This window comes from Streptopelia decaocto (assembly GCF_964273445.1).
Source record: "Streptopelia decaocto genome assembly, chromosome: 2".
In the NCBI taxonomy this organism is placed as follows: Eukaryota; Metazoa; Chordata; class Aves; order Columbiformes; family Columbidae; genus Streptopelia; species Streptopelia decaocto.
The window spans coordinates 44,045,138-44,059,718 of record NC_138655.1 but is presented as its reverse complement, the minus strand read 5'-3'; the positions used below and the strand labels follow the sequence as shown (position 1 = coordinate 44,059,718).

At 42.9% G+C, this 14,581-nt stretch overlaps 1 protein-coding gene across 1 annotated transcript in view; it reads left to right on the top strand.

The window, feature by feature from the left end:
• Positions 1 to 7,467, top strand: part of LOC309435932 (chloride channel protein C-like) — a gene marked incomplete at its 5' end in the record, with an annotated part of 85,125 nt that extends 77,658 nt beyond the window's left edge. Inside the window, 2 exons of the mRNA XM_082044689.1 lie at positions 1,188 to 1,398; positions 7,352 to 7,467. Coding sequence (XP_081900815.1) covers positions 1,188 to 1,398; positions 7,352 to 7,383 — 243 coding nt within the window. The 3' untranslated portion in view covers positions 7,384 to 7,467. The remainder of the gene's footprint in view (positions 1 to 1,187; positions 1,399 to 7,351) is intronic.
• Positions 7,468 to 14,581: the final 7,114 nt, after the last annotated feature.

Below are 14,581 nucleotides of genomic sequence, written 5' to 3'. Positions count from 1 at the left end.
GTTCAGCTGAGATGCCATCCAGTGCTCATGCCACTGGGCCACACAACTTTTTATAGGAAACATATTCCACTCAATTAGGTTTCACACTGACACCTAGCTTTTTAGTACCTGATGTGATCCCTGAAGCACAAAGTTTAGTGTCCCTTCCAACAAACTGTTTTTGTCACTCATGAAAGCTCTGTTTTTGATCTCCACAGAAATGCTCATTGTGAATTCTCAGGCTTAATGGTTTCCTGTGGCAGTGAGTTCTACAGCAAAATTATATGCGGTATAGAAAAAGGAAACCTTTTTACCTTTAATTTTTTTCCTCCTTATGGCTTTGAACATTTCATCAGTCCTGTAATGAAAGGAGAAGAGACAGGTCCCTCCGTACTGTGCATTTATTTATATTATTTTATCATCTCTTTGCTTCATTTTTCCTCTGTCTGGGAAAGGATATGCTTGGGAAGCATAATACATCTTCCTACATCTTCCTTGACAGAAACTGGCCAAGTCATAAGAAGAAGACTGTACAATTATGTGAAAAGTAAAAACTTAGTGAACACCTATATAAGCTATAAAAACCGGCTTGGTTAACAATAAAATGGTCTGCAGCTCTGGTTCTATCAAGAAACAGTTATAGCCCTCATAGTTTTCAGTGACCAGAGTTTAGAACTTGGAGGCCCTCTTCTTCTCAGAGTCATGTGATTCTTTTCTTTGTCCTCTTCCTCACAGTGTATCTTCCTATGTGAAGTGACTCTTAAAAGTGTTTGCTGCAAAATACTACAGGATGTCATAAATGGTTGTGTAATGAGATAGCCGCTATAAAAAGTCTTAAGACTTAATAAATATTGGGGTCACTGACTATTTCCAAGTAAGAACTCTGACCATATCAATGGAGCTCAACTTTGCTTTTCTAGCCTGTGAGACTTGGGTACATTCCAGTCATAATAGTTTATTTAGTGTGAACATAATGGTTTACCAAAAAAAGAAAGAGTTTTTTTACTATGGTATTTCCTGATGTTTTAGGTATAATTGGGGATGGGGAACCAGGAGAGAAGAACTAATGTTCTTATTGGCTCCTGTCCCTCAAGCTTGATACCTCTCTCTCCCTGGCCTCCTTCCTCTGCTTCTCCTCTCCACCCCTGCGGCAAGGGATGCCCTTGTACTTTTGTGTTCTTCCTATGTCTTCTCTCTTTGCTTTACAGGAGCCATACGTAAATAAATCAGCAATGTCAGTCCAAGCTCATTTCTCACTGCATCGCACCTACATCATCTTTCGCACCCTGGGGCTGCGCCACCTCACTGTTGTTGACCCGAAGAACCGAGTGGTTGGGGTGATCACCAGGAAGGACCTGATGCCTTTACCACTGGAGGAGAGGCTCAGGCTCCGGCTGACTACACAGGCCCCTGATGCAGGTGAGCACCCCCTGGATTCAAGGCCATGGATGTGTTCTTAGTCTTTGTCACTTCTTTTTGAGCCTGTGTTCTTCTTTAGGAAAAAATAATCAGAGCTTTTCCACTTGATCCCTTCTGGAGAAGAGGTGCTTAAAAGCTGTTGTGTCCAGACATGTGGGATTGTAGCCCAGAGCTATGTCTTTTCAGCTGTTTGGCGATTGCAAAATTAATTGATTTACATGCTTGTGAGACAAAATAAGAATTCACATGTTTATGGAAGACGTACATAAAATCTGATGTGAAGGATGGAGGTCAAGAATGCTCTTGTCACACTGTGTCTATGCCTTCCAATGAAAAAATGCCATAACCATTAGCAGCAGTTATGTTGGCAAAGACTTTCAGTGAGGACTAAATCTTCAAATTCTGAGTATCTGCGTGTTAAAAAAGAGGATGTTTCCATGCAATGTTTTTATGTTAAGATATGTATGTTTAACTGAGAGGAAATGCTGCCTTCAGAGAGGTGGGCAACTGAGAGGAACAAGGGATTGGCCTTTCTTATTGGACTACATGCGTTAGAAATTGAAAGAGAGAACTGTACGTAACAGAAAGTTATTGACTGTGGGGCTCTTGCCAAATTGCCATCACACTTCTCAGTGAGAGAAACTTGACATGCTTTTCTGCTGCCTACATTTCTTTCAATTTCTTCTACTCCTAGAATAGGCTCTCTTTCTCTCCTTCCACCTGATAACATTTTTAATTAAGTTCATGTGCAGTGAGATATGGGACTAATAATTCTAATAATGGGGAAGCAACATGATAAATTGTGGGAGTGGTTTTTGTGTATATAGCCGCATATTTACAAATTGAGCACAAATTAAATAATTCTTTGTGATTTTTGAGTCATGTAATGTTTGAGACCTTGGAAAGTGATGTTTGTCAATAAAGGAAAGTGAACAATTTTTTCAATAAAGATGCTTTTAGATTTTCAACTATGACTTTGTAATTGATGTTTAATTTTGTCCTGTTTAATACCAGAGGAATTCCCACAGATTTGGGTATTAAAATCAAACATGTGCAAAAAAAATCCACTACTATTAATGTTGTTATAATGAATACCAAGGAAAAATACTATTAGTTTACTGTTTATAGAAACTTGCCAAAATTCCTGAAAGTAAATTTCTGGTATTTGAATCATGCAGCTTTGAGTCTCCTATGAATCGAAGATTTGTTGGATTTTCTCCTGTTTTCCCTGCTGGATCTTGTCTTTATTATCAATAATGTTGCTTTTCTAGCACCACAAAGAATGCACAGCACTTTAAAACAGAAGTGTCCAATCAATGCAAATAGCTGGTAACCCAGAAACTTATGAAGGTACATGAGAACTGCTCTTTAAATGATCAGTTAAAATATGTCATATGCAAGATGAGAAATGCTTTGCAAATCATCCAGCCAAGAGACATAGAGGTGGATGTTTATTTAGATCCTGTTACAATTAGTAATCTTTTGCTCATAAGTACACTAGAAAGGTCATTGTTATTATTGATCTATGCCTCACCTACCTGAAAAAATGCAAAGTTCTTCTTGAAGTAATTAGGGTTTGTGTGCTAGCAGAACAGGAGATCTAATCTTGAAACCCCTTGTGATTTCCCCTTAAATCAGCAAGAATCTCTTCTTCTCTTGATAACCAAATCTGAATGACCTTGCCATGAATTTGCATTTTTGGTTCAAAGCCCATTGCTCTTTTCCTTTTCCTTGATTTATTGCATACACAAAATATCACCCTACTAAGACCCGAGTAATGTAATTTCTTTTTGCTTACAATATCTGGAGTTAAATGATTCCGTACAAAATGTATTTGGGGTGTACTTTGCAGAGCATGAGGACGGGAGACAGCCAGGATGTCTGTAACTTGTTACACAACTTTGAACAGGTCACTTAAATGCCTGGCATATCATTTACTCTGCCTTTAAAGCTGGAACAATGATGCAGATCCACCACAGTTACTATGAAAAGTATCTATGAGAAAAATGTTATAGGAATATAAACTGTTTATAATAATATTTTGTGCAGACCAGTTATGAAAAGCAACGCAGGAACAGAACACTGGAACAGGCTGCCCAGGGAGGTTGTGGTGTCTCCTTCTCTGGAGACATTCAAAATCCTTCTGGACGCCTTCCTGTGTAGCCTCATCTAGGTGTTCCTGCTCTGGCAGAGGGATTGGACTAGATCATCTTTTGAGGTCCCTTCCAATCCCTAACATTCTGTGATTGGCTTTTTTTGTTGTCTCCTTGTCAGTAACAAGTGCAAATTCTAAGGAAAGGCTCACACCATTTACATGGAACTTCTTGTAAGTGTGTGGTGAGCTGCATGGGGGATGGCATGCTGCATTTTTCCACATATTATTACCTAGTTCCATAGCTAGATGCGGTATTTTTTTTGGAATAGATGTGAATTCATAAATGCACAGGAAACAGAATTGCCAGGACCTCCTGAAACAAGTAGCTCCCTTATGTTCTGGACTCCAGTGACAAATCTGTCTCATCACAAACCGTAATAGAGTAACACATACAGGAAAGTGAAAAGAGATGAAATTTGTAGGAAGCTTTTCATCAGTGTGTGATTCTCATGATCCTCATATAGAACAGAACTCTAAGGAATAGGGGTAACAAGTGGACGTATCATTTGAAACTCTAGCACAAGATATTTCTGGTTTTCTTCTCGTCTGCTTATCGTAAGTCATACATATCTCTTCATATGATCTGAACAAAAGACTAGATGTTTACAGCAAAGATGCTATTTTTGTATGAAATAAATTTTTAAATGGATTTTCACAGTTTCTGAACACATATGTCTGTGACAGAGATAAAGGGCTTCACAAAAAAATTAAAGTCAGTAGCATTGATTTTGGTTTGCGCTAGGCATCTATACTTCTTTCATCTCATCCTCCTTTATGATGGTATTTTCCTAACACTTCTCCTTCTCTTAAACTGAAATATGGCTTAAAACATGGGCAGACTGACCTTTATATCTAGGTTTGAAGTACAGCCATGAAATATTCTCGCCATTCAATTAGAAAAAAATACTTTCACGTTAGAAATATTAAACCATCTGTCCATTACATATCCCTATTAATGAGCATCAGCTATTGTGAGAATTTTTTTGTGATATGCAGCTTAAATGTGCTGTTTCATGGGTTATCCTGTAATGTGCATGTTCTTATGTTAACGTATGTAACTTTGGTGGTGTTTTTCCTATCATGTGATACTTTAGAGTGTTTTTAAACTGCCCAGTTTATCCCACTGGAGAACCTTTTAACGTTTTCTCATTTTCTGATTGATTCTTGCTTATGTTTTTAAATGAGATATTGTCCTTTAATCACACTGATTTGCTGGCCATGAACAGTGCAGCCTAACGGAGGGAGGACAGACGCAGAAATTCTCAGTAATATACTTTATATAAAAAATGATGACTTTAAGGATACAGTGACCAACACTGCTAAAGGTACTACTAATAGGATATGGTCTGTCTTACTTCAAGTCTGAGATAGCTAAAAAAAGGGGAATGGAAATGTAAGTAACTATGTACTCTGTAAGAGTAGGGCCTGGAAAATCACTGAAGAGGAGGTGCTGTAAAATGTTACTGTTGTCTCTGCTGCCCCTTTTTACATCGCTGCAGCTAACAGAGCTGTCAGTGTACCTCTGGTGATCATGAAATCACTTAATGAAATGAAGTGTAACCGGCTCTCTACTGAACTAGTGGTTAATTAAGTGTGACCATCAAGTGATGGGAACCATAGTAGTATACAAGGGAATGCTTGTTCATTCCTGAAAGGCCTATTAAAGCAAGAGGAAATATGCGATCAGCACAGTTGTCTGAATGTCTAACACGGTGTGGCGTGGGAATGCTGGCATCAGAGTTCAGACACATGAGGAGTGACTGCTGCTTACTTGAGGTACTGAACAAACCAGAATAACTTACACTATCTGATTGTAATCAATGCCTAGCACACTTCTGAGGGACCAAAGCAATGAAATGGTTGACTAACTTGCAGTATCTCATTAAACTGGTGAATCTTGCTTGAGATCACAGATTGTGTGCAAAGACTCACCATTCTGCCATTGAGGCCACTTCTTCCTCCATGCCAGTAGAGAAACTGTGAGGAATTACTGGTTTCTGCATATTTTATTTTGAAGGGGTTACAGAAAAGTATTTATATTTTTGTGCAGTTTGTATTTGTGAAGAGCTTTGTGGATGTGTCACGGCTTCTGCTGTGACGTTGCTATAATCACCCCCCCTGCATATGGTGGAGCTGAGATGTGGATATGAAGTAGCCTACTAGGGATTGGAAGGGAGTCTGTGGCAAATCTAAGAGGAGAACTTCAGACTTCTCACTTCTCCTCTCAATATTAATCTCTTACTTGTAGACACAAAAGCCAGCACTAAAGGAAGGCATGGCAAGTTGTGTGACTCACGTGTCCTCTCACATGTTGTCAGCTTTGATAGGCAGGAGAGAAGTGTTTCTAGTGTGACAAGGCTGTCCCTGGTATTAATGCAAAGAGCAAAGCCACCCATGCAACAGGGAGGGCTGTGAAGACTGTGCAGGAGACACTGTAGTCCTAAGTGCTCTCAATGAGAATGCAGCCTGGAAACCTTCCTGAGACACATGGGGTACAGCTGGTCAGCACAGCAAAGAATGGGACCACTGCTGGGTTACTGCATTGCAAATACAGAAGGCCTGGGTTTCTGTGAAAGCATGAGATGGAAAACAATAAATGCACAAGACTTGATATGTCTGGTATGTGTGTATACGTGTGGATGTGAACATGTAACTATCATTTATAATTTAGAAATTCAGAAGACAGGCTAAGCACTGGATGAGGATATATATTGCCTTTTAGGAAAAAGAATTGGGGGGGGCGAACAAACTGTGTAACTTGAACTTCATTACCCTACAATCATGCAGACTACTACCTGTAGAAATCTTTTCAATCCTCGGGGCATAAGCAATAGGATAAAGATTAGTGCTGATGCAAGTTATGGGTTGAGAGTAGGGTACAGAGGTAAAACACACAGAAGGGATTTGAAATAGCTTGGTGAACCAAGTGCCCAAGACAGTAGTGTCTAGCAGACCATCCAAATAAGGAGGAGTAATAGCTACCAAAATGCCATGACATTTCTTTAATCAGTCTGGGTGGGTTGCATCTCTGACAGAGATCTTTCTTGCACCTTCTGTTTAAGATGAAGACCACCTAAAAACATCAGCTCTTGAACTTAGAAAGCTGAGTTTCACAGAATCACAGAAGAATTTAGGTTGGAAGGGTCCTCTGGAGGTCATCTAGTTCAACCCCCTTCTCAGAGGAGGTCTAACTAGATCATGTAGCTCAGGGCTATGCCCAGTCAACCCCGTGACAGCCCAAAGATTGAGACCCCACATCCTCTATTCCAGTATTTGACCATGTTAATGGTCAAATATTTTTCATATATCTAATCAGAATTTCCCATGCTCCAACTTGCGCCCATTGCTTATCATTGTGCACCTACAAGAAGAGTCTGGCTCTGTCTTCTCTGTATCCTGATATCAATTATTTTCAGAAGTCAGGTCTCCTCTGAGCCTCCTCTCTTCCAAGCTGAATGGGCTAATTTCTTTAAGCCGCTCCTTATATGCCTGTACTCTAGCCCCCTGGCCATTTTGGTGGCCTGCTGCTGGACTTGTTTCGGTATGTCAATATTTTTCCTGGGAGCCTTCCCACCATCTCTGAACAAACTTGTGCAGGTGCCACACTAATCTTCTCTGTATCATTCAAATTTTAGTATATATGCTGCCAAAGAGAACATGATTTCATTAGAAGATACGCTAGAACAATGAATTTTTTAAAAAGAAGCTTGGAGACAATGGAAATGAAAGAGTCTTAACCTATTTCTGCCTTCTGCCCCATTACCCACTGTGTCCTTATGTTCTGTTTTTTTTTCTCAGCACACAGTTTTCAGTGGCTTCCTGCACCATAAAGAGTGTTCACAATACCCTCTCAGCATCCTGGGAGAAGTATTTACATCAGCTTGGGCCCTTGGTTGTGTACGTGTCCTCTGCCTCTCTCAGAGCTCTCCTCTCCTCTCTGTTTCTGCTGCAGGCTCCTCCTCCTGGTGCGTTTCTCTGCTCTGTCTGACCTGCTCTGCACTCCAGAAACTTTTTCCACAAAAAGTTGCTCAATTGCTCTTGGAAAAGGACAATTTCCTCCTCCTTCCAGAAGATGCCCCCCAAGTGAGGGCAGCCACATTGTTCTCTGCTGTCTCTTGAAAGGAACATAATGCCTATGAGCACCCAGTAACTCCAAATGAAGAAATTAAAATTGTACACTCAACATGTTAACAGAAACAATCACTATATTGTTTTGAAAAATTATTCATTAGGGTCTGGCCATGATTTTGGAAATTACTCAGGGTGGTTTTATAACAGTCAAAAACCGTAAGGTGCTGTGTGTGAGGTTTTGGGGTTTTAGACCTCTTTTTCCACAACTCTTTACATTTGTCAGCAAGAACATACAGCTCTTTTGACAGCAGGACTTGGGTGGGCTGATGGTTGCTGGATGCGGTAATAGGAGGCTGGCAGGACACAGAATGATAAACTTCCTTGTCAACAGCCTTTCTGACTTTCTCAGGACAGGCTGAGCTTTGTACCTCTGCATCTTGTTTCTCATGTAGTCCTTGGTAATTTCTCTGGTATGGGTTAATTGATTTTGTATTTGTTTGCTGTTGTTGTTTTTATGTCTGCCCAACATGGAACCCTTCTCAGCCACAGATGCTCATTTTGTATCTATTATTCCCTGCTTCGTTATGTTCCTTCCCTCAGTCAGAAAGAATTCTCCTTAAATTGTTTGCATGTTGGTGGCAATGGAGATGGAAGACCAAAGAAAATAAATAAAAGACCCACAGTAAATGTTGAAAATGGGGTCCTTCCAGCGTGTGGGATGGAAAATAAGGCTGCAAGCACCACTAGGGAGATCTCCAGCGGGGTAACCTCAGCAATGAGAGCCAGAAGAAGAGTTTAGAGAGCATCTCAAGAGGAAGCAGACCAATGGCTACATCTGCATACAGTCAGGCACTTTCCCAGAAAAGTAAGCTACTGGCATAGTTGGATACCATGCCAAAGGGCTCTGTAGGGCCCTTTTGGCCTCTGCACCTGCATTTTCTTCTTGCAAGACCAAATTATCGTGTGGGCTTGGTGCTCACTGAGGTTTCATATGGCATGGAGTTGGGATATTATTAAGATAGGTGCATAAACCAGAGAACTAAAACTGCATTTGGGTACTGCAGGCCAGATGCCTTAATGCCCCACCAGTTCATGGTTAATTTGTGGCCACTTTCTCTTCGATATCATGAGCATTTGCTGTTTGTCTCTCATGCAGCATCTTTTTATTTCCCATTAGTTGCAATGCAGTTGTATTAACAGCATTTTTCCACAACGAATTTCATTGTGGTGTGTTTTTTTTTTTTTTTCTCTCCGTATTTCTGCTTTGTTTTCTTTTCTTTCTTTTATAGTTAGTTGGGCATTTTTTCTTCATCCTTGAGACTGTCTGCCTATTCCTCATTGCTTAGCATGGGAATTCTTTTGTTTGCAGAAATTCAAGAAATTTTGCTTGATGTACTTCAGAGCCCGGATACTGGCATAGAAAATGAATCACTTTTGGTCTCTACTTGCTTTTCCTTGTTACAAAGTAATTTTCCAGATGTGTGCCAGGCTTTGAGAGCTCCTATTTTAGGGGGTCTGAATTTCCATTGCTTTAAGGCAGAGGGCTCTGAATTTCAATTGTTTAGCACTGCAGGTGTGATCAGAATAGCCACCTTCTCTGTCCATTTGCTTGCTAATGACTTTGAAGGTGTAGCCCAAGTGGTCTCAGAATAAACCTCCTTAAAGCAAGGCAAGCTCACAGCCTCGCTAGGGTGAGATGTCATCTAAGTGAGCTTCGCCTATTTCATTAGAGTTTTGTGCACTTCAGTGAACTTGGGTAGAGCTGTGTGAAAGGTCTCTGCAGAAATAAACATAGCATTTTGGGGGCTATCTGTAGTTTTCCTTAGTGATTTATATATTTTAAGATTAGAGTTAGCATTTTGCAAAATGATGTTTGAAGTTATTAATTGGGTTTGCCTGAACGGACTAAACCAGACAGAGGTAATTGGTTAAGATTATAGCTAAAAGATCATGACCTCTCACCGTGAAATGTATCAGTATATGTTCTTGTATAGGTCTGTTCTGTGTTTTTTTGGACGAGGCACTGTCAATGAGATAGTGAAGAATACTTCTTTGTCATTTGGGAGTAGCATCTCTATCTCAAATCTGCTGTTGCTAATGGGAGTTATTTTAACTAAACACTTCTGCGTTCATTCGACTTGCATTTTGGACAGGAATAGTGCTATAAGGTGGGTTTTCAACTTTTTACGAATAAACCTAACGGGGAGCCTTTTCACAGCACCACAGCAACCACAGGCACAAACCAACTTAATAAACTGTCACAATTCATGTAGTTACTGCCAAACCTGATTCATTTTATGAATAATTTTACTTGGATCTTAGTGAGAAAAAATGAACAGCATGAGCAACAAATTTCCAGACAGAAACATGGAGGAGGGAGAGTATGTATAGACACAGTCTGTGGGGGCCTGTGACTTCACCGCGCTTCACACGATAAGAGGGTTCACTTCGGGAGCCGGTAATGGGACGGAGACTTGAAAGGCCAGGCTGCAGGAAGCGGGGATGGTGAGTCAGGACATGGCAGCCTTCCCTGCGAGTCATCCTTGAATCACTGCCCTGGTGCTGCTCATAGTGGGAACCGGATTAGTAGAGATGCTGCTCCTTCAGATGGGATTTCAAACTTGGGTTGTGAGCATTATATGCCGTTAAGCATTACGTGCTGTTTCTTCTCGAGAGCATGGGTTTCAGGTCCTGCAGCTGGTCTGATCTCCAGTTTGGCTGCCTGTGTTTTGCAGCCACCCCCCTCCGCAGCGTGCACGGACACACTGTCTCCTTTCTGACCCCAGACCCCATCCCGCTGCCACAAATCCCTTCACGCTCCTGTCTTGCTTCTCGCCAAAGCCACGGCGTAGCCATAGACCGTAGCCAAAACCGGGAGTTTTGTGCATGGTTGCAAACTAGCTGTAATTTCCTGTTACGTGCACATTTATTTCCTATAGCATTTGATCAGTTTACTGGGAAAGGAAGAGATCTGTGTTGGGGAGTGGGTAGCATCATTGGTGATTGTAGGGCCACTTGTGAGGAGGGTACGTGGAGTGGCTGGTCAGGCAGGCGCCATTCAGGCCACAGCTTGGAAAAGGCACCTTACGGAGTGCCGCGTTCTCGTCTGTGTCGCTTTTGACTAGGAGGACGAAGTTCCACTTCGTGGCGGATTGTAACCCGCAAGGAGGCAGCTCCCAGCCGCGGCGGAAACGCCGCCCGCGCCGGGCGGGAGACCACCGAGCGACACCAGCCGACGAGGCAGAACGGCGCCACCTGCTCCGCCCTCCCGGCGCCTCGGCCCCGTCCCCCGCCGCGGCACGGAGCTGCCGCCGGGCCGCCCGCGGCGGCGCCGGGCGGGCCCCCCTGCCTCGCGGGAGCGGCGGCGCCGGCAGCGGCCGCTAGATGCCGCCCGGCCCAACGCCTTGGCGGCGGCTGGCGCGGAGGCCGGGGCGGCGGCGCGGCGGGGCCGCGGCTGTCCCGTGGCTGTCCCCGCGGTCCCGGCGCGCCCGCCCGGGGAGCGCCCTCCCGCCGCTGGTGCCGAGCCCGGCGCTCCCGGTGCCGCCTTTCCGCCCCGCGGACCGGCGTTGCCTGGCGGTGTGTTCCGGAGCGGGCAACTTGTCGAGTTTCACTCCGGAGGGGGTTGGGGTCGGGTGAGGGGAGCCAGGGTCAGACACAGCCCCCGTGGCCAGGCAGGGCCACCAGCCTCATGGGTCGGCGTGGCCAACGTCCGGACAGGGCTGTGACGGGGACTAACGGCCTTGGGCTGTGATGAAATGGGGCTCCTGAGCCACGGGTGGGGTTGGGAGTGCACTGGGCAAGACCACCAAATTAAAGCACTCGGCCCTGGCACTGGCTGGGCTTCATCGGGCTCCTTCATTCAGAGAGTGCAGAGCGACCAGCACAGCGGTCATCTGGTGGTGATGGGTAGTGCCAGGGACTGAAACCAAGTATTCTGTGAATTGGAGGGGTTCTCAAATGATCTTGCTATAAGACAAACTGACAACAAGCAGCCCTCCATTGGATTACAGCAAGTAGTTTGGATGCTGAATTTCGGTAGCAATTGACTGTGTTGCCCTTCTGAACCTTGTGTGTTTCAGTTTTCCCTTATTCAGCATACCACTTAAAAGAATGGATACATTGACTGTAAGCTTGGTTTATAGGAGCAAAATCCTGTCAAGAACACAGACCCATGCTGTAGCAGCCGGCTGGCTGTGTGTGTTCATTGGGGAAAAAGTCAAGAGCAGTTAGTCCACACTTTAAGACTGGCTCTCAAGGAGGCCAAGGCCACAGAGATTTGGGGATTATTCATATTTCAAGGCCAGTTTGCAATATAAAATTGTTTAGGGACTACAGGAATATAAGCAATTGCCACGTGTAGTGGTGGTTCTTTTTGTTGAGTTTTTTGTTGTTTTGTTTTTTTGTTTTGTTTTGTTTTGAGGGAGAGGTTTGTATTACTTAAAAATTGCCTACCATTGCTAATTTAGCATCTGTGTGGAATGCTGTATTGTCTGGCTCCTGAGCGAGCAGATAGCAGAAGTGTAAGCGCTTCCTGCACAGCTTCTTTGCCTGCGACCTGGACTGACCCCATGAATGTCGAGTCGGGGTGAGCAGTATGGGACTGGGATGCTTTCTCCTGTTATCGCTGGTGCGTTAACCTAGCAAAACTGCTTAGCTTCTCTGCTGAGCTTGCCATGTAGTTCCGTCTATAATGTAAACATTTGTCAACTAACTGCACTGAAACCACAATTTCATTTTGTGTAGGCTACCGAACAGCTGTCAGAGGGGAATAACTTTGGTTATCGCTTGTCTTAACCACCGTCCTAGATGCAAGAGCTTCTGAATGTCTTTATCCTTGCTTGTCTTTCCTGCTTTTGGACTGGATCCTTCTCAGCTATATGTTTTCAGTCTCTTACTAGGTTTTTAAATAACCCCCAAGAGTGTGCTGGATGTTATTCTGCAGAGCTCAAGTAGATTAGACAGGAGCATTGAGTTCATCAGATCGCTATGGATCCAGTCAGTTCTTCTGTGCACCTCCTATCCATTAGTGCCTCATCTCTAAGAGAATTTGTGATATTAGTTTTGACAGGATGCATTATTCTGTACAAGGTTATGTCTTAAAATCATGAAACTATGAAAAGAGGATTCTCAGGAGAGCATTACAAGTAACTGTAATGGCAGATGAGATGAGATCTCTGAGAATTTTTTTTCTGTCAGCATGGACATGCATGTTGCTTTCAAGGTGGCAGTAGGCTATGGGTGAGCATACCTGTGCCACAAAGTGTACCACAGACATGGAAATGTTTATTTTAGGAAAAACGCCCCTCACATATGTTAGTATGCATTTAGCAAACAACAGCTGTACTGAGCCGTCACCGGACTTTTTGAAGTCAAACAAGAATGTCAAAGCACTTGATCCTGCAGAGCAGGCCGTCCATATATATGAAGGAGCCTTGGAACCTTCATTCCAAAGTTGGAGAAGCAGCCTCATTGAAGAGATGCTCATACAGATAGTTAGTCTTCAAGACTGTTGAAATTTGGGATTTATTTGGCTGAACACCCAGGAACTCATATATTAAGTTTTCTGTGACTCATACAGCCTGTCTGAACTTCTAAGGTTGAAGAGAGGAAGGGATGAGCAGGTTCACTTGTGACAGAGCTTCTTGTTTTGCTTTGAACAGAAGGTGTTTAGAAAGACCTTTTTCATCCAAGTTGAATTCAGTGACTGGGCAAAAACAGGAGAGAAAATGCTGGTTGTGGGATGGCGGTCTTGCCAACCTTTTTAGCCTCCAAGGAAGGCTTATTTTGGCAGAATGTTAAGCAATGCTTCTTGGGTTGCTTTTCATTTGGGGAGGCTGATGGGAAAGATGCTCCTCCCTAGGCACTGAACTATAAATATTTGACTTTTATACAACCAAAATGCCTCCGAGTAGACATGGAATAAGTGATGAAATATCAGCTTTTACCAAACCTGTGGAATTCATTTGAACTTTGCCAGGTGTTTGGCTGTAAGACTGTGAGGTCCCATATTTAACAGCTCATATACTTTGCCAATAGTATGTGAAGTGTTTCATTATCTTATACACTGTAGTTGACACACATCAGTTTGCAGACAAAGAGAAATGGTTTATGATATTTGTGGATTCCATGTGCTGTTGTAGCCATGAAATGATGTGTGGTGTATGATAAGACAAATATAAAAGAATGGAAGAGCTCATATAGCAAATATAAGATACTTTCAAGTCTATGATAAGTAAAACCGTAAATTGTTAAGTAACATCAGTATTCTGATTTTTGTCTCCTCTTATAAATGCCAGGAGTAAAAAAAAAAAAAAAAAAGGAAAAGAAGCCTTCAGCTCACCCAAGATGTTCAAGGAGTATTTGGGACAGATGAAGAGCTAATTTATTTTGAGGCTGCAAAATAACCAGGGTTTTTATCAGAAAGACCAAATTTTTCACAAATTAAAGCTTACTTTAGGTGGACAAGCTTACCAACTGCATACTCACACCAATTCCCAATATCCAGTGAAGTATTTCAATGGGTATTAAAATAATTAATACAAGATTCTGGTTGGATTAAAAGGTCTTTGTGTGTGTTTTTGTGGATGTTTTTTTCCCCCTGTGGTGTTCTCTCTGTTTTCTGAGTTTCAGTCTTTCCAGAAAAAAACCAAAATGCTTGAAACTTTGACCCACTTCTCTTTTAAGTAAACCTCTGCTTGAACAAGTCTTTAATGTATTGCTTTGCAGCAGAGCAATGTGTCTAAGCGTGCACTTCTTGATGTCTAAATGTTTTGCTGAGGTAGGGTCTAAGGATGAAAAGTGACTGCCTATTTACACCAGCAGCTCCCCAGACGTGGGAATCCAGTGTGTTGCAAGAGTGGCGATGTTTGCTGTGGCCGTGCTCACAGCAGCCTGTGTGGTCCTGCCCTCCCGGCCTCAGTAGCCTGCCTGGAGAACTGGCAGGAGCGAGCTGGCCGG